The sequence below is a fragment of the Lonchura striata genome, chromosome 11, assembly GCF_046129695.1.
Source record: "Lonchura striata isolate bLonStr1 chromosome 11, bLonStr1.mat, whole genome shotgun sequence".
NCBI lineage: Eukaryota > Metazoa > Chordata > Aves > Passeriformes > Estrildidae > Lonchura > Lonchura striata.
In genome coordinates, this window is record NC_134613.1 from 24,280,656 (window position 1) to 24,296,632 (window position 15,977).

A 15,977-nucleotide genomic window follows, 5' to 3' on the forward strand; every position below is an offset into this window, starting at 1 on the left:
GCTGCGGAGTCGCCACGTCCGAGGGGCTTGGGAGCTTAAATCCCCTGCTCCAAGCGGGGGCTCAGACAGCTCGGGCTCCGGGAGCCCCGGGAGCAGGGACACGCACAGACACCCCGCACGGGTGGGCACAGACAGACAGAGACCCGGCAGTCCCCCGCACACGGACACGGACCCCGCACACGGACACAGACCCTACAGCCCCTACAGCCCCTACAGCCCCGACAGCCCCTACAGTCCCCGCAGCCCCCGCAGCCCCCCGCACACGGACACAGACACTACAGCCCCCGCAGCCCCCCGCACACCCGCCCGCCGCTTCCCGCACCCACCTGCGGGCGGACGCGCCGCCCCCCGCGCCCTCCCCCTCGCGCAGCGCTGGGCACCGGCACCAGCGACTGGCACCGGCACCGGCACTCGGCAGCGACACCGGCACCGGCCCCGGCACGGGGCAGCGGCACCAACACCGGAGAGCGGCACCGGGCACCGACACGGGCACCGGGCAGCAGGTACCGGGTGGGGTAGCGCACCCCACCGTCACCACCGCAGCCGGGGGCGGCGGCGGCGGCAGCGGGATGGCCGCGGCTCGGAGGGGAGCGGGGGACGCCAGTCCCGGCGGGAGCGGGGGAGAACCGGCGCCCGGGTGTGCTCCGCGTCCGAGGGGTCCCCGCGGGAAGGGGCCGTGGGCAGCTCTCGGGCGGGGAGCGGCACCGTGGGCGCCTTTGGGAGGGGCTGGGAGCAAGGCGAGCTCTGCCCGCAGGTCCAGGGGCCGCAGGATCCCCACGGACGGCACGGAGGGGAGGGGAAGGGCCGGGAGGCTTGTGCCCTCTCCAGGGGCACTCTGGGGGCACCGGCTGCTCGCGGCTCCAGGAACACTCTGAGCAGTGAGGCAGGGAGCGGGGGACAGCAGGAGTGGGTGGCAGGGGGCCAGTGGGGCGGCAGAAGCAGGGGGCAGGGGAATCACAATAGACAGCAGGACTGTGGCTGGTCTGCTTCCCCCCGGCAGCGAGGAAGGGGAGATCCCGGCTCCAGCCCAGGAAGCTGTCAGGGAAGTTCACACAGTCTCCAGTGGGCTTCGTGCTGCAGCCCCCCAGACACGGCAGGCGGGTGGAGACCCTCAGAAGCTTTCTGATCTCCTGGGGAAACCAAGGCATCCGGGCGGCCGCCTGCACAAGGTGGGTGGACACGGCCTCAGGGACGCTGGGGTGCGGGGCAGTGCCCAGAGCGTGGCATCCCAGGAAGGCAGGGACAAAGCAGTGGGGCTCACCTCTTCTCCCTGGTTCCCCCCACAGCCACCACTGCCGTCACCCAGCGGGAAGCAGCAGCCATGGATGAGGTGACGGAGCTGGAGCTGGGGGGCAACTCCCTCCTGAAGGCCGTGTGGCTGGGCCGGCTGCGGCTGACCCGGCTGCTGCTGGAGGGGGGGGCTTACATCAACGAGAGCAACGACAAGGGGGAGACGGCGCTGATGGTGGCCTGCATCACCACGCACGTCGACCAGCAGAGCATCCACAAGGCCAAGATGGTGAAGTATCTGCTAGACAACAGAGCCGACCCAAACATCCAGGACAAGTCTGGGAAAACCGCCCTCATGCACGCCTGCATCCGAGGGGCTGGGGGGGACGTGGTGTCCCTGCTGCTGGAGAGCGGGGCAGACCCCAGCCTGGAGGACCACTCAGGAGCCTCTGCGCTGGTCCACGCCATCAATGCCGAGGACAAGGCTGTGCTGCAGCACCTCCTGAATGCCTGCAGAGCCAAGGGGAAAGAGGTGATCATCATCACCATGGACACATCAGCCTCTGGCACCAAGACGGCCAAGCAGTACCTGAACGTTGCCCCTGCGCTGGAGTTCAAGGAGAAGGCTCCCCTCGAGGAGAGCACAGCCCCCTCCAGTGCCCACCTGAAAACTCCTGTCTCAGCACCTTCCCCTGCTGAGAAGGAGAGCAGCAATCTCACCCCACAATCTCACGCTGGGGACACTGGGCCACCCTCCCCAGGCCAGAGAGCTGGCACTGCCAGGAGAGCCCACCTGCCCCGGCTGAAGCGACTGCGGTCAGAGCCGTGGGGCCTGGTGGCACCCTCGGTGCTGGCAGCCTCCGGTCACCGCGACGACACGCGGGCCTGTGCTGACAGCGAGGTCATCACGGGCATCGGCGACCTCTCGCTCTCCAAAAAGCCCCCCCTCACCCGGAGCAGCAGCAGCAAGGGAAGGGACCCCTCTCTCTTCCCGCCCGTGGATGAGCAGGCGCTGGGGCCACTGGCATGGAAAGCCACGCACGAGAAGAGCCCAGGCACCCACCCGTGCCTGTCCCGGAGCAGCACGGTCCCGGAGGAGCTGGAGAGCACCGGCACGGCCGCCAGCTCAGCTGCAGGGAGGGACACCCCGCACTGGTGGAGGCCGGGCAGCGAACACGACGGGGACTCGCAGGTCATCGAGGCGGGGAAGGGGCCGCCCGAGCGGCGGAGGCTGAGCGGGTCCCAGCTGGCCCTGCTGGATGGCTGCTGGGACTCTCCCTCCGGCAGCACCAGCACATCGCCCAGCTCCGGCCGGCGCCGGCCACCCGGCTTGCTGGAGAGGCGAGGATCCGGGACCCTGCTGCTGGACCACATCTCCCACACAAGGCCGGGATATCTGCCCCCCTTGAACGTGAACCCCAACCCCCCGATTCCCGACATTGGCTCCAGCAAAGCCCCCTCCCCGCTGGCTGCTGGGCTGAAGCCGCTGGTGCCCCTCACACCCAGCTCGCCCAGGCGGGGCGATCTGAGAGCCCACAGGAAGCTCCTCCGCAGACATTCCATGCAGGCAGAGCAGATGCGGCAGCTCTCCGATTTTGAGGAGGTCGTGGCGCAGTAGCCGTGCCACCATTTGTTCACAGGGAGGTGGCCAAAGCCGTGCTGTCCCCGCAGAGACGGGACGGTTCCCACACAGAGTGGGCACTGGCTCCGGGGACACACGGGTGGCCAGGGGCACTCAGCCCTGAGCCCAGGGGCTGAATCGCGAGCGGGGTGATCGGGAGATCGATCCCCCGCCGTCCTAGATCGCCAAGCTCCGTGCCAGGGATCCCACCCGCGGTTCACTTACTCATCACTAGCTTCGATCCGCTTTTCTCACATCCTGCTCGTTCTCTCACCGAATCCCGTCCCGGAGCCCCCGGTGGTGACCCCTGGGGCCGAGGCGTTCATGAAGTGCCTTCCAGGAGGGGAAGGGGCTCGGTACGGCGGGGGTTCGAGGGGCGGAACACCGTTGCAGCCGCGGACCGTGTCGGTGCTCGCCCGGAGCGGGAGAGGGAGACAACGCTCCACCACCGAGATTCCCGAGCGCGCCGGAGCCACGGCGGCCGAGCTCACCCGGCACCGCTGCAGCCTCGGCTGCGGGCCGGGACGGGCTTGTCTCGGCTCCGAAGGGTCTGAACTTCACGCGGTTCATTCCCCGCCACGCCGAGGAGCTCTGGATTCAGGAAGCGCCGAATCCCCCGAGCAGGATGGTCCCAGCCCGGCGGCACAGGATCGTCCGCCAGCGGCGGGGAACCCGGGATGCCAAGTCACCGAGGGTGCCACGGGCTGACCCCAGGGCTTCATCCCGCCGGGAAAGTCGCAGGCACCACGGCAGGGCCAAGACCCCGCGGGGCCGCAGCCCCACGGCTCAGCCCACGCACGCCGGGCCGCGGGCCGGCCGTGTGCCGCGGCTGCCGGCAGATCCACGAATGCGTTTGTTCACGAGCCTGCGTGTGCGCAGGGGGGCAGGGGCAGGGGTGGGTGACACCGTGCTCCTGCGGAGACTTCTGCACTGGTTTCGCACTGCATTAATAAAGCGCTCAGCTTTGGACGGAGGCTGATCTCGCGTGGGGCGGACACCAGCCGCCCGGCCAGGGCGCCCCGGGAGCGCCGAGAGGGCGGCCGGGGCTCCCGGAGCGCTCGGCCCGGAGATGCCGGGGGGCTCCCAGGGTGCCGGGGTCGGCGGGACGTTCCCGGGATCCCCGCGGGTGCCCGCCCCGGGGCCGGAGGCGCCGCCCGCGCCCCGCCCCGCCCCGCTCGCAGCGGAAGCGCCACGTCAGGGGGGCGGTGCGGGGGCGGTGCGGGGCCGGTGCGGGTCGCGATACCGGGCTCGGTGCGGGTCCCGGCGCGGATCGTGGTGCCGGGCTCGGTGCGGGTCGCGATACCGGGCTCGGTGCCGGGCTCGGTGCGGGTCCCGGGCCCGGCTCGGTGCGGGTCTCGGGGCCGGGTGCGGTGCGGGTCGCGATGCCGGGCGCGGTGCGGACCCTGTGCCTGGCCGCGCTGCTGGGCGCGCTGGGAGCCGGCGGCACGGAGCTGACGCTGGAGCTGCCCGACAGCGCCCAGCGCTGCTTCCACCAGGAGCTGGAGAGCGGCGTCAAGTTCACCCTGGACTATCAGGTACTGCCCTGCCTGTACCTTCCTGCAGATGCTCCGTGCCTGCACCCCCTGCCCAAAACCCTGCCGGGGCCCCCTCCGCCCCTGCCCCGGTTGTGCCCCATCCCTGTGCCCCTGCCCATGTCGTGCCCGTATGCCTGCCTGTGTCGCGATGCCCGTGCCCCCTTGCCCGCACCCCTGCCCACGTGTGTGCTGCTGCCTCTGCCCATGCCACCTGCCTGTGCCTCTCCCCACACTCCCATTCTGCGCCCTGCAGAGCCCCAGGCAGGGCTGCAGTTCCACCCCAGCTCCCTCCATGCTGCACTAGGAGTTGTTCCCAACCCCAGCCTGTGCCCATCAGGGCCTGAGAGCCAGGCCTGGGATGTGGCCACATCAGTCGTGGACAGCCCTGACCTGGGTCATGAGGGCTGTCCCTGTCTCCAGACACCCCACTTGAGCCATGGGCACTCCACCTGAGTTGCTGGCACTGTGGTGCACAACTTCCCCAGGGCTCCCCTGGCCTGGGCCCCATCCCATGGGCATGATGCCCACTGGCCTCTCATACAGCTGTGGGGCTGGGCAGGGGACCCTTGCCACGTTGCTTGGAGTGTACCACCATTGGAGATGTATCTCCGTCTGCAGGTGATCAGCGGAGGGCACTACGATGTGGACTGCTACGTGGAGGACCCCAATGGCAAGACCATCTACCAGGAGACCAAGAAGCAGTACGACAGCTTCTCGCACCACACCGAGGTCAAGGGTGTCTACACCTTCTGCTTCAGCAACGAGTTCTCCACCTTCTCCCACAAAATTGTCTACTTCGACTTCCAGGTGGGCGACGAGCCGCCCATCCTGCCCGACATGAACAACCGCGTCACTGCCCTGACACAGGTGGGTCCCGGCAGGGAGGGAGGGAGGAAGGGCCCTGTCACAGCCCCAAGTAGCCTTGCGGGATGGCAGTTGGGGACTTGTCCCCGTCCTCCTCCACTGGATGCAGAAGTGCCAACCGCCAACCAACAGCCCCACCACACACCACATCCTCTGCCTGGGTCGGGGGGGCTGTGCTGGCTCTGGGCTCCCCTCTCTGCAGCAACCCGTGCCCATCCCACATGAGGGAATTGCATCAGCCATTCTGTCCCTTGGTGTGAGCTCTGGGCTGGGCACCCTCGTGGGCCTCTCAGCTCTGTCCCAGTGGGGAACCCCCTGGATGGGTTCTGGCAGGAAACCTACGGTGCAGACACTGCTCTTGAGTCCTGCTCTCGAGTGTTCTGGCACGGGCCTGGGCTCCCTCAGCTGTGCCATGTCAGAAGCGACAGGGCGCTCTCGTCCTTGTCCCCCAGCTGGAATCGGCCTGTGTCACCATCCACGAGATGCTGAAGGCGGTGATCGACTCCCAGACCCACTACCGGCTGCGGGAGGCGCAGGACCGGAGCCGAGCTGAGGAGCTCAACGGGCGCGTCTCGTACTGGTCAGTGGGGGAAACCCTCATCCTCTTCGTGGTCAGCATCGGGCAGGTGATGCTGCTCAAGAGCTTCTTCACCGAGAAGAGACCCGGCAGCGGCGGAGCCGGCACCTAGAGCTGCTGTGTCTGTGCCTGATGCAGCAGGCAGGGCTGTGCTGTGCCTCTCACCTGTGCCGAGGGCGGGCGGGGGGTGGGAGCAGGGGTGACACTGCTGAGCTGGGTGACACAGCCACCCAGGCACAGGCGTCCCCCAGCATCACCTCCCACCCTCCATCGCCCGGCCTGCCCTGCCCCTCGCCTGGCCACGCTGTCCCCGTTCTCTGGCCGCACTGGACGCGGGTGGGACCAGCCCTGGGGCAAACAGTGACTGTGATGTGAGCGCCATGGTCCCCGCCCCTGCCCCTGGAGCCCTGCGCAGCCACCGAGGGCAGGGGCAGCGCTGGCCCGCCTGGCACCCCCAGTGCCCTCAGCCCAAGGAGAGCTGCCCGTGGGCTGGGGGTCTCTGTGCACCCCAGCTGTCCTGCGGCGGGCAGGGTGCTCCCAGCAGCAGGGCAGCAGCAGCAGCAGCATCCAGCAAGGGAAGGCTTTTTGCTGCGTGCTCCTCTGCCTCTACCAGTTCCTCCCCTCGCAGCAGTTCTCAGGCTGGCAGCAGGTGGTGTGCCCGTACCAGGTGGTGTTTTATACTCACAGTCCGTGCCTGAGACTCAGCCCCCTCACACGTTCCCCCCACCCCGTGGACACGTGCCAAGGAAGCCCCATCCCTGCCCCAGAAGCACAGAGGACCTGCACACACCTGGGACTGCAGCCCCTCATCCCCTGGAGCCCCCACAAGACCCCTGGAGCAAACGGTGTGCTGGCCTTCCAGCCCTCAAGCAGGTGTGAGATCATTTTTCAGTGCTGAAGCAACTCTACATGACTTTTCCTTTGCCACTCTCAAATAAATTCCTGCAAGCATGGCTGGCACTGCTGTTGCTGGGCACAGTTTCTGCCTGCCCTCCTGCCTGCACCAGCTGGGCTTGCTCCTGGGCAGGAGCAGGTACTGGAGCCAGAGCCCCACGGCAGGAGCAGCAGCCCTGCCGTGCCCCAGCCCTGTGAGGCCACCCTGGCACTGGGTTGTGGTGGGGTCCCCCTGTGCCATGGGGACTGAGCCCGGGGAGCCCAGCGTCCCTGCGCAGCACAGGGGGACCCCGGGCAGAGCCCAGCTCTGGGGTCCTTCCCGAGGCTGGGGGATGCCAGGGCAGCTCTGCTGGGCTGTCCCTCGCTCTGGCAATACTGGTGGTGCTGGGGGAGTGAGGCAGCCACAGCCCCCACCCAGCTCTGCGGGCCCCAGCAGCCGCGCTGGCTCTGCCGGCAGCGCTGGCCTTGGGCAGCTGCTGCAGGCGGCAGAGGTGGCCCCGTGAGCCTCCCGACAGCCTTGGGCAGGGGCCAGGAGCTCCCGTTTGGAGCACAGCCGACAGCAGCAGCACCCTGGGACTGCCACCAGCCTGGCAGGGATCAGCCCTACGCCCACTGCCACACAGCCCTGTGGGGATGAACAGGGAGGGAAGCACCAGCCCTGGCCAGGCTGGGATGGCCTTGAACCGGCGCCCACCTGGGGACTCTTGAGCCACCCACGGTGGGGACAGGGGCAGCTGGGACCCCCGCCGTGCTGGCTCTGGGGACACCAGCTGAGGGACACGGGAGGGACAAGAGGTGGCCTAGGACACTTTATTCCTGTTCAGGACACAGAGAAGGGAGAGGGGACGGGGGCACCCCACCAGCCCCAAGCCCGCAGAGGCATTTTGGGGTGCAGGAAGAGGTCAGCAGTGCCTCCATCCCCTGGACCTGTGCTGACCAGGCCATCCTGCTGCCAGACCCCCTGCCCTGAGCACCCAGCGGTCGTGCTGGTCTCACAGGGAGCTGCTGTGACAGGAGGGGTCCCTGGCAGCCCCTCGGGACCTCCGCACGCCCTGGGCTCCCCGCTGGGGCGGCAGGGAGGAGGCCGAGCAGCGGAAGGAGCCGGTGGCTGGGGAGGGGGGCTGGGCCAGGGGGCCGTGCCTGCACGGGCACCCCCAGCGCCCCCGGAGGGGGATGGTGAAGAGCCCGTAGGTGATGGGGTCCAGGCACGCATTGAAGAGGCCAAAGATGAAGAGAATGTGGGTGAGGGCCGGTGAGATCCTCTTCTCCACGGCGCGGGGACAGAACCAGTGCCAGAGCCCCAGCAGGTAGTAGGGAGTCCAGCAGAGGATGAAGGAGGAGACGATGACCAGGCTCATCCGCAGCATCCGCAGCCGGGCCCGGGGGATGTTGTTCCTGGAGCACCGCAGCGACGCGTCCTGCGAGGAGACTGGAGGGGCACGGCCCGTGAGGGGAAGTGGGGCTGGGACGGGACCCCACGCCCTGGGGCAAAGCTGGGGGGTCCCTGCAGAGCTCCAGACAGGACTTCCCCTGGCCGTGGGGCTGTGTCCCGTGGTGCCTGGCACTCACAGAGGCCCGAGCCCATGCGGCGGGAGATCTCCAGCAGAATGCGGGTGTAGCAGCAGACCATGATGAGCAGAGGCAGCAGGAAGAGGCAGGCGAAGCCCACCATGTTGTAGAGGGTCTCGTGCCAGGCCCGGGGAAAGCTGCCGCGTGTGGTGCACTGGGTGAAGTTGTGCGGGGGGCGCAGGGTGATGGTGTGGAACAGGAACAGCTGCACACAAGAGAGGTGGGATGGGGGTGGTGGGGCTCTGCGCCTCCCGAGCCAGGGAGGGCACTGGGGGCCAAAGCAGGGACCCCCAGAGCCGCAGGGACAGAGCCAGCCTGGCAGGTGGGACCTGTCACCATCCCTGCACTGGCTCTGCTCCGCACTGGCAGCGGCCTGGGGGCACCCCCGGCAGCGGCAGAGCTGGGTGAGGGGGTCACTGCCACAGCCTCTCTATTGCCAGCTCCCCGTGCCCACCCTGCAGGTCGCCGGGTGGGGTGGGGTCTGTCCCCAGCCCGGTGGGTACCTGCGGCACGGCCAGCCCCGCGCTCAGCACCCAGGCCACGTGCAGCATGGCGCGGTTGCGGGCGCGGGCGCGGGCGATGGCCAGCGGGCGCAGGATGGCGGCCTGCCGGTCCAGGCTGATGACCACGGTGACGAAGGCAGAGGCGTACATGGCCAGCAGGCGCAGGTACATGAGCAGGCGGCAGGCCAGGTCGCCCGCCCGCCACTGCAGCGTGATGTTCCAGACGGCGTCCAGCGGCATCACCGCCACGGTGACCAGCAGGTCGGCGGCGGCCAGGTGCCGCAGCAGCAGGCGGATGTGCGGGCGCCGGCCGCTGCCCCGGCCGCCCACCGCCCGCAGCACCGCCAGGTTGCAGCCGGCCGAGAGGGCGAAGAGGGCGAAGGTGACGGCCACGCGCACCTGGGCGGCCGGGGAGAAGGTGGGCAGCCGCAGGGGCTCCTCACCCTTCTCCTCGGCGGGGCTCCAGGCGCAGCCCCACTCGGGGGGCGTCACGCCGGGGGGCTCCGCGCTGCTGTTTCCCACTGCAGGGCCTGGGTCTGGATGGCCCCTACCTGCCACAACAGGGAGAGGGGCAGTGGCAGCCCTGAGGTGGGGGCTCTGCGTGGGGCAGGCCACGCTCAGCACGGTGGGTCCTGTCCCCTAGAGCCCCCTGCCCAGGGCCACGGTGCTGACAGTGTGTTTCTGAGCTCGCTTCCCTGTGCTCCATCCCTGCCCGCTCGCTGCACCCTGCTGCTACCCCAGAGCCTCCAGCAGCCTCCAGAGCCCCTCCATGCCCCCAGAGCCACGGGGGTCCCTGGCACCAAGCAGGGCAGAGGAAGACAATGGCAGCTGGCCCCAGCATGCCACCCCCCTCAGGCCATTACTGCTGTGCCCCTCTCCCTGCCCAGAGTACCCCTCACCATCTTCCCGGGATGGTGACCCCACCCAGCCCAACAACAGCGCCTGGAGGAGCAGACGCCCCGTTCCCCCGCCTCACCTGTGTCCAGGGTGTCCTGCCCGGCATTCCCCAGCCAGGCCATGGCAGGGCCGATGCTCACACAGTGCCGAGGCTCTGTGCTGAGGGCTCCTGCATCTGCTCGGGGGCACGAGGGGCAGGGGCAGCGGGGCAGGTACCGGGGCAGGTCCTGCAGAGAGGCAGCACCTGCTGCTGCAGCTGCAGCCGCTGTGCCGTGGGCGCCCTTGGCAGCTCTGAATGGTCCTTGACGTAGCCAGCAGCTCGGAACAGCACGGTCCTTCCCCTGCCACCCACAGCACATGGACACACACGTAAGCGTGCGTGTGCTCACATGCAGGAATGGACGCTGGGATGTGCCCCACATCTGTGGGAGGCAGCCCCCCAGCACAGGGGCGCTGCCCGTGCCCCCCAGGTCTGGCAGTGCTGCTGCCAGGGCCAGGTATCAGACACACGGGGGCTCCTGGCATTGAGGTGCAGCATTTGGGGGCCCAGAGATCCACAGGTCTCTCTTGCCTCCCTGCGGCTGCCCGCTGCTCCCCCAGACTGTGGTCAGCCCCATGGCAGTGTCCCCGTGGCTGGAGGACGTGCCCAGGTCCCTTCAGCCCTGGCTGGAGAGCGGGGGCTGCAGGCCAGGGGGCTGCTTTACACCTCAAAGGCTTGTCTCCCGTTCTGTCACGCCCCTCCTCCGCCCCAGCAGAGGATATTAACCTCATTAGAGAGTCCTTTCACACTCCATGGGGTTCATTAACCTCCCGCCCTTCACCCCAGACCCCAGAGCTGGGAGGATACTCCCCTGACACATTAGCACATGGCTGCCAGGTCCCAACACCCTCCTGCTAATGGGGACCCCAGACTTCAGGGAGCCACCAAGGGGGCTGGGGGCACAGGGTCCCCATCACCAGCTCCTGGCAGGATCTCCAGCCTGTGGGCTCAGGCCCATGCCCACACGGAGCTGGACTCCAAATCCGCCCATCTCACTCTGCACTGGGAGCTCCCAGGGGCCCAGAACTGCCAGGTGGGAAGGGTGGATCTGGAGGCTGCTGGGGAGCCTCAGCCCTTCCTGGCCGGGAATCAGGCCCCAGGGCCAGGGGAGCGTCTCTCTTGACACTGCCCTGGGTTGCTCTCCCAGCTGGTGCCTGGCTCCCCCAGAGCCCCCAGCCCAGCAGCCCAGCGAGGAGACCCCAGGCATGCCAAGCCCCATTCCGTGCCCAGCTCCTGGGACAGCCACACAGACACTCAGAGAGGGCACAAGGGTTTATTCACATCCAGCTCAGAGCAGCACGGCTCCCGGCACGGCCAGCACGGCTCCAGGCTCCCACGGGCAGCTTGTTCCTGCAGCTGTCCCGAGGGCCGCTGTGTCCCCGGGCTGCTGGGGTCCAGACGGGCATCGTGGGTGCTCCGGGCCTCACCCGGGTCAGTGCCGGGCCGGTGCAGGGAACAGAGCCTCCAGCAGCGAGAGCAGGTCTGCAGAGAGATCCTGGGGAGCAGACAGGGAGAGGGTGAGCGGCCAGCCAGAGCTGCAGGCAGGGCTGGGGGCATGGGAGTGACAGCCCACCCACTGGAAAGGCTCCTGGGCAGGGACAAGCAGGACAACGGGCTCCACTCTGTCCCCACTAATGGGATCCCCACAAACATGAGGGAGGGAAGCAGCAGGAAAGATGGAACCGGCTGGGGGCTCCACCTTAGCCACTCCCCAGAGCAGGGTTCACCTCTGCATTGCCTGCCCCAGACATGGCTGTTGTTACCCCAAAACCAGTTCCTGTGCTGCCCCACACCAAGAGGACTCTGAGGCCACCCCGAGGGGGGGCTGATCCCTGCCCCACGCCAGCCCCATGCTGAGAGTCACCCCAATCCCCCCCAGCACGTACCTGGGTGACTGTCCCTGTGCCCACGAACTCTGACAGCACCAGGCCCATGTCCAGGACATCACCAGGGAGCTCCGGGGGGGGCCCAGCCCCTGCAGAATGGGGAGGGGTCAGCCAGGGGGACGCAGTGGAGGTGACAGCCTTGTTCAGCTCTGAGGAGGTCCCCACTGCAGGCATGTAGGGGGCTGGCCCCCAGGTCTCCGTCTGGATGTTGGAAACGCCAAGAACCTCTGGAGGGGTCCCGGTTGCAGGGATGTAGGAGGGAGACCCCCAGGTCTCCATTCCGATGTTCAGACCCCCAAGCGCATCTGGGAGGGTCCCTGCAGCAGGGGTGTAGGGGGGGGATCCCCAGGTCTCTAACCCCATCTCCGGACCGCCAAGCACCTCTGGGGCAGTGCCCGCCGCGGCAGGGCTGCAGAGGGGCGAGCCCCAGGCCGCCGTCCCCACGCCGGGAGCCCCGTGCAGCTCCGGGGGGATCCCCGCCGTGGGAGGCGACCCCCAGCCCGCAGCGCCGGGCGGCGAAGCGGCGCGGGGCTGCGAGTCCCGGCAGCAGCCCAGGCCCCGTGGGCAGAGGGGACAGTGCCGGGGGGCCGGCGGCCCGCGGCCGAGCCCCAGCAGGGCGGAGAGGTGGGCGATGTAGCGGGTGGCGAGGCGCAGGGTCTCGATCTTGGTGAGGGTCTGGCCGGCGGGCGCCAGCGCGGGCGGCAGGTAGTGCCGCAGCCGCAGCAGGGCCTGCGCCAGCCGCCGCATCCGCAGCTTCTCCCGCTCGCTGGCGCTCTGCCGCGGGACCCCCGCCGCCCCGCCGCCCCGCAGCCCCTTCCTGCCCCGGGCCCGGGGGGCGGCGTGCCCGCGGCAGGGCCCCCGCGCCGCGGCGGGCGACGCGAGCCCGCAGGAGTCGGGCGATGCGGCGGGGGAGCTGCTGCTGTAGCCCAGCGGGTCCGGGGGAGCGCCGGGGCTCGGGGCGCGGAGGTCGGCCCGGTCCCGCGGCGGGGCGGCGGCGGGCAGCGTGCGGCCGTGGGCCATGGCGGAGCGGCGGCGGGAGCGCTGTGCCGGGCGCCGCCGCCGCCCCGGCTTTATGCCGGCCGGAGGTGCGAAGAGGCACCTTGGCGGCTGCAGCACTTCAAAGGCCGGGGGTCCGGGGGGGCCCGGGCCGCGGCTGTGAACGCGGGGTGACGAATTTCACCCCAGAGGTGTGAAGCCGCTCGGTGCTGCCCCTCGCCCCCGCGCGGGGCGGGGGCCGGGGCTGGGACCCACCCGGGAGCTGCAGCGGGGGCTCAGGAGCTGCAGCGGGGGCTGCAGCGCGCTCTGCACTGGGGGTGCCCCGGGGTGCCCCGGGGGTGTTGTGGGGCTCTGATGGGGCCCCAGTGCGGTTTGCAGTGGGTCTGCGGTGGCGTGTCCCTGCGGATCCCCGTGCAGCATCACCCGGACAGGAGCTGCCTCTGTGGCTCTGTGGGACACCCCCCGCCCGGTTTGGGGGTGCCGGTCTCCCACCGTCCCCTGATGGAGCCCGCGGGGCTGGCGGAGACAGGGGAGCCCCCACGGGCAGCCGGTGTGGAGGGTCGGGGCCGGGGCCGGGGCTGGGAGGAGCCCTCCCGCCGCGTTCCCAGGCCCGCAGGTGTCGGGGCCGGCGGGTGTGAAGGTTTCCCGGGAAACAGCCCCGCCGAGGCACGGAAAATCCATCAGGGAGCAAGGGGACACGGGCACGGCACGGCACGGGCCCCCAGAGCTGGAGTGCGCAGCCCGGCCTGGGGGCACCCGGGGGGCACAGGACCCCCGAAGTGGGTGTGCACAGCCCGCTGGTACTGCGGGGCGCAGGACCCCCCGAGCGGGGTGTGCGGACCCCTGGGAGCGTGAGGGGCACAGGATCCCCACAAAGCTGGGGGCACAGCTGAGGGGAAGCAGCCGGGGACAGGGACCCCCAAACCTTGTGCGCACGTCTGAGCAGTGCCCAGCACTGACCCAACCCACCCGAGGCCACCAGTGCCAACCCCGTTCCAGCAGCCAGCCCAGTCTGGGGCGCAGGGCTATCTGAGGGGAGATCTGCACCCCACGGCCCGGGCCAGGCACGGCCCCTTCCCGCTGCCGGCCCCCTCCTGGCTCGCATTAGCTGATGAGCTCCCGGGTAATGAGTTCTGCACCCGCCGCAGCCGCTTCCCACCTCCCTGTTTGGACAAGTGCTGCACTGCGGCTGGGCCGGGGCAGCACTGGCCGCGGGGTCAGAGCCCCCGCAGGGTTGGGAAAATCTTTAATTCTAACAAAGAGTGTGTAAGTCTTGTGAATTCCTTTAGCTTCAGCCAGAACTGCTTTGTCCTGTATTCATGTGTGCAAGTGGTTATCTTGGCCTTAAAGACTGTGAGCCTGACCAACACTGGTAAGATCTATCTTGGCTAGACGACAGAGCCGGGATGAATTCAAAGAGAAGAAATTTTTTGATAATTTGAGGAATGGGGTGTTCCCCAAACAAGCACCAGAGACCCTCAAAGACCCGTATTCATATGTAAATAAGCTCCAAAAAGGGATATAAATATGCAAAGGAATTTGCGGGACTGTTTAGCATACATTTATCAGTTTTGGGAAATGTAATTAATAACTTACAAAGATTTAAGCTAGTCTCTTAGCCAGCTGTGGTATAGGTAATAGGAGATGTCCTCTGCACATCCAGCACTGAAATAAAGCTACTTTCTAATACTGAAATTACAGTGTTAAAGGGTTTGACTCCCAGCTTTTGGAGACAGCAGGACACCCTGCAGCCCCTCACCCCGGGAAGCAGGGTGGACTCCCCCATCCCTTCGGCCCCTACCAGTGGAGCAGGGCACGGGGCCATGAGGCAGCACAGCCAGGCACAGGACAGAGCTCGGTCAGTGCCCGGCTCCGTGCCCAGCTCAGTGCCCAGCTCAGGCTGTGCCCCCGGGAGCCCCCAGCCCTCCTGCCCTGCAGGGACCTCCCAGGACTCGTCCCTGCCCACGGGGGACCCGCGATCCCAGACCAGAGGCCTGTGTGGTTCCTGGGGCCATGCTTGTCCCTCTGTCCGGGATGGGCACCGCTCGCAGGGACGCTGCCTGGGGCTGTGTCTGCTGCGGGGGTCAGCGCTGTGGCAAACAGCCCCCTCGCCCCCTGCCCTCCCTCAGCCCATCTGCACGGGGCACCCCCTGCCCCGGCACCCTCAGGACCTTGGCACCCAGCACGGTGCACCCCAGTGCCCCGGGACCCCAACCCGCAGCAGCACAGGGACCCCCAGATGGAGCCGGGGCACAGCCTGGTGGGTCCCCAGATGCCTCAGCTTGTCTGCAGCCCTCCGGGGCTGCCTCCCTTCGGCCTGCGGGGACAGGAGCGGCACGGCCAGTGCCGGGATGCCCCAGGGAAGGGAGCCCCGGCCCCAGCCGGGCACCTGCACGCCGCGCAGCCCTGTCCCGGGCAGAGCTCACACAGCGCCCCGGGGCCGGGCGGAGCGCAGGGGGCTGCGGGCACTGCCGGGTGCCAGGCTGCGGCCCTGGCATTGGAAGGTCAAGTCCCGGCTGTGCGGGGAGCTGCGGTGCGGGGCGAGCCGGTACGGGCTGCGGGGCTGGCGGCACGTTAGCATCTCTCACGGCCGTGTGAATGGGTCCCCACACACTTCCCAGCGCCGGCAGGGCCAATTAAGGAGCGAAGGAGTCAGATCTGACACCTCTGCAAATGGGCCCAGCATTCCCAGGCTCCTGCCGCCCGCCCGGAGCGGGGCGAGGCTGGGGGAGCTCGATACCTCCAGGAGGGCGCAGAGGCATCGCCCCGCGCCCCCGGCCCGAATAAAGCCGGGGTTACCCCCGGACGCTCGCGGAACAGTCCCCACCCAGGGCCAGACTCAACACGGCAGCCCAGCTCCTTCGGCAGAGCCCCGCGTGCCCCCGGGCAGGAAGGGGTGCGGGGCAGGGGGTCCCTGCGGCACTACCTGCCCTCACCGAGACCGAGACCCTGCGCCTCGCCACCCGCTACACCGCCCACCTCTCCGCCTGCTGGGGCTCGGCCGCGGGCCGCCGGCCCCCCGGCACTGTCCCCTCTGGGGCCCGGGGTGCTGCCAGGACTCGGAGCCCCGCGGGGGTCGCCTCCCATGGCGGGGATCCCCCCCGGAGCTGCACGGGGTTCCCGGCGTGGGGACGGGGGCCTGGGGTCACCCCTCTGCAGCCCCACTGCGGCAGGCACTGCCCCAGAGGCGCTTGGGGATCCGGAGATGGATGTAGGGTCACCCCCCACACCCCTGCTGCAGGGATCCTCCTAGAGCTTCAGAGGAGCCCCAGGCACACCACCTGGAGCCTCCTCACAGACGTGGCACAGCCACGGGTAATAGGACACCTCCCTCCTGCTGCTTGGAACCTCCCAGGGCAGGACTG

The 15,977-nt window shown here is 69.0% G+C and overlaps 4 protein-coding genes across 6 annotated transcripts; 2 read left to right on the forward strand and 2 right to left on the reverse strand.

The window, feature by feature from the left end:
- The first annotated feature begins 343 nt into the window (after window positions 1–343).
- On the forward strand, window positions 344–3,818 carry ANKRD34C (ankyrin repeat domain 34C). Of its 3 annotated transcripts, none has more exons than XM_021541798.3 (3): window positions 344–503; window positions 1,001–1,169; window positions 1,287–3,818. In XM_021541798.3, exon 3 carries the CDS (start codon window positions 1,322–1,324, stop codon window positions 2,846–2,848), a length of 1,527 nt encoding a protein of 508 aa, XP_021397473.2. In that variant the 5' UTR covers window positions 344–503; window positions 1,001–1,169; window positions 1,287–1,321; the 3' UTR covers window positions 2,849–3,818. The 3 variants fall into 3 exon arrangements, with proteins under 3 accessions (XP_021397473.2, XP_021397474.2, XP_021397472.2); XM_021541799.3 differs by having other exon boundaries at window positions 1,005–1,169; XM_021541797.3 differs by lacking the exon at window positions 344–503 and having other exon boundaries at window positions 729–1,169.
- A 395-nt stretch (window positions 3,819–4,213) lies between these two features.
- On the forward strand, window positions 4,214–6,780 carry LOC110476658 (transmembrane emp24 domain-containing protein 3). The gene is made up of 3 exons (XM_021541800.2): window positions 4,214–4,386; window positions 5,005–5,253; window positions 5,703–6,780. The coding sequence occupies exons 1-3, from the start codon at window positions 4,234–4,236 to the stop codon at window positions 5,937–5,939; spliced, it is 639 nt and encodes a 212-aa protein (XP_021397475.2). The 5' UTR covers window positions 4,214–4,233; the 3' UTR covers window positions 5,940–6,780.
- Window positions 6,781–7,713: 933 nt separating this feature from the next.
- LOC110476685 (gonadotropin-releasing hormone II receptor) lies at window positions 7,714–11,136 on the reverse strand. The gene is made up of 5 exons (XM_077785819.1): window positions 11,012–11,136; window positions 9,935–10,031; window positions 8,794–9,432; window positions 8,291–8,495; window positions 7,714–8,150 (listed from the first exon to the last, which is right to left on the reverse strand). The coding sequence occupies exons 1-5, from the start codon at window positions 11,134–11,136 to the stop codon at window positions 7,714–7,716; spliced, it is 1,503 nt and encodes a 500-aa protein (XP_077641945.1).
- LOC110476686 (uncharacterized) lies at window positions 10,990–12,636 on the reverse strand. Its single transcript, XM_021541847.2, has 4 exons — window positions 12,061–12,636; window positions 11,842–11,979; window positions 11,617–11,763; window positions 10,990–11,225 (listed from the first exon to the last, which is right to left on the reverse strand). Exons 1-4 carry the CDS (start codon window positions 12,634–12,636, stop codon window positions 11,163–11,165), a joined length of 924 nt encoding a protein of 307 aa, XP_021397522.2. The 3' UTR covers window positions 10,990–11,162.
- Between the last annotated feature and the right edge of the window lie 3,341 nt (window positions 12,637–15,977).

Coding starts and splice junctions, on each gene's coding strand:
- ANKRD34C (XM_021541798.3), top strand. CDS start 1,322: ATGGATGAGGTGACGGAGCTGGAGCTGGGGGGCAACTCCCTCCTGAAG.
- LOC110476658 (XM_021541800.2), top strand. CDS start 4,234: ATGCCGGGCGCGGTGCGGACCCTGTGCCTGGCCGCGCTGCTGGGCGCG. Junction 4,387..5,004: donor AGTTCACCCTGGACTATCAG/GTACTGCCCTGC, acceptor CTCCGTCTGCAG/GTGATCAGCGGAGGGCACTA. Junction 5,254..5,702: donor GCGTCACTGCCCTGACACAG/GTGGGTCCCGGC, acceptor CTTGTCCCCCAG/CTGGAATCGGCCTGTGTCAC.
- LOC110476685 (XM_077785819.1), bottom strand. CDS start 11,136: ATGCCCGTCTGGACCCCAGCAGCCCGGGGACACAGCGGCCCTCGGGAC. Junction 8,496..8,793: donor CGGGGCTGGCCGTGCCGCAG/GTACCCACCGGG, acceptor TCTTGTGTGCAG/CTGTTCCTGTTCCACACCAT. Junction 8,151..8,290: donor CCGCATGGGCTCGGGCCTCT/GTGAGTGCCAGG, acceptor GTGCCCCTCCAG/TCTCCTCGCAGGACGCGTCG.
- LOC110476686 (XM_021541847.2), bottom strand. CDS start 12,636: ATGGCCCACGGCCGCACGCTGCCCGCCGCCGCCCCGCCGCGGGACCGG. Junction 11,980..12,060: donor AGCTGCACGGGGCTCCCGGC/GTGGGGACGGCG, acceptor GGCGGTCCGGAG/ATGGGGTTAGAGACCTGGGG. Junction 11,764..11,841: donor CAACCGGGACCCCTCCAGAG/GTTCTTGGCGTT, acceptor ACCTCCTCAGAG/CTGAACAAGGCTGTCACCTC.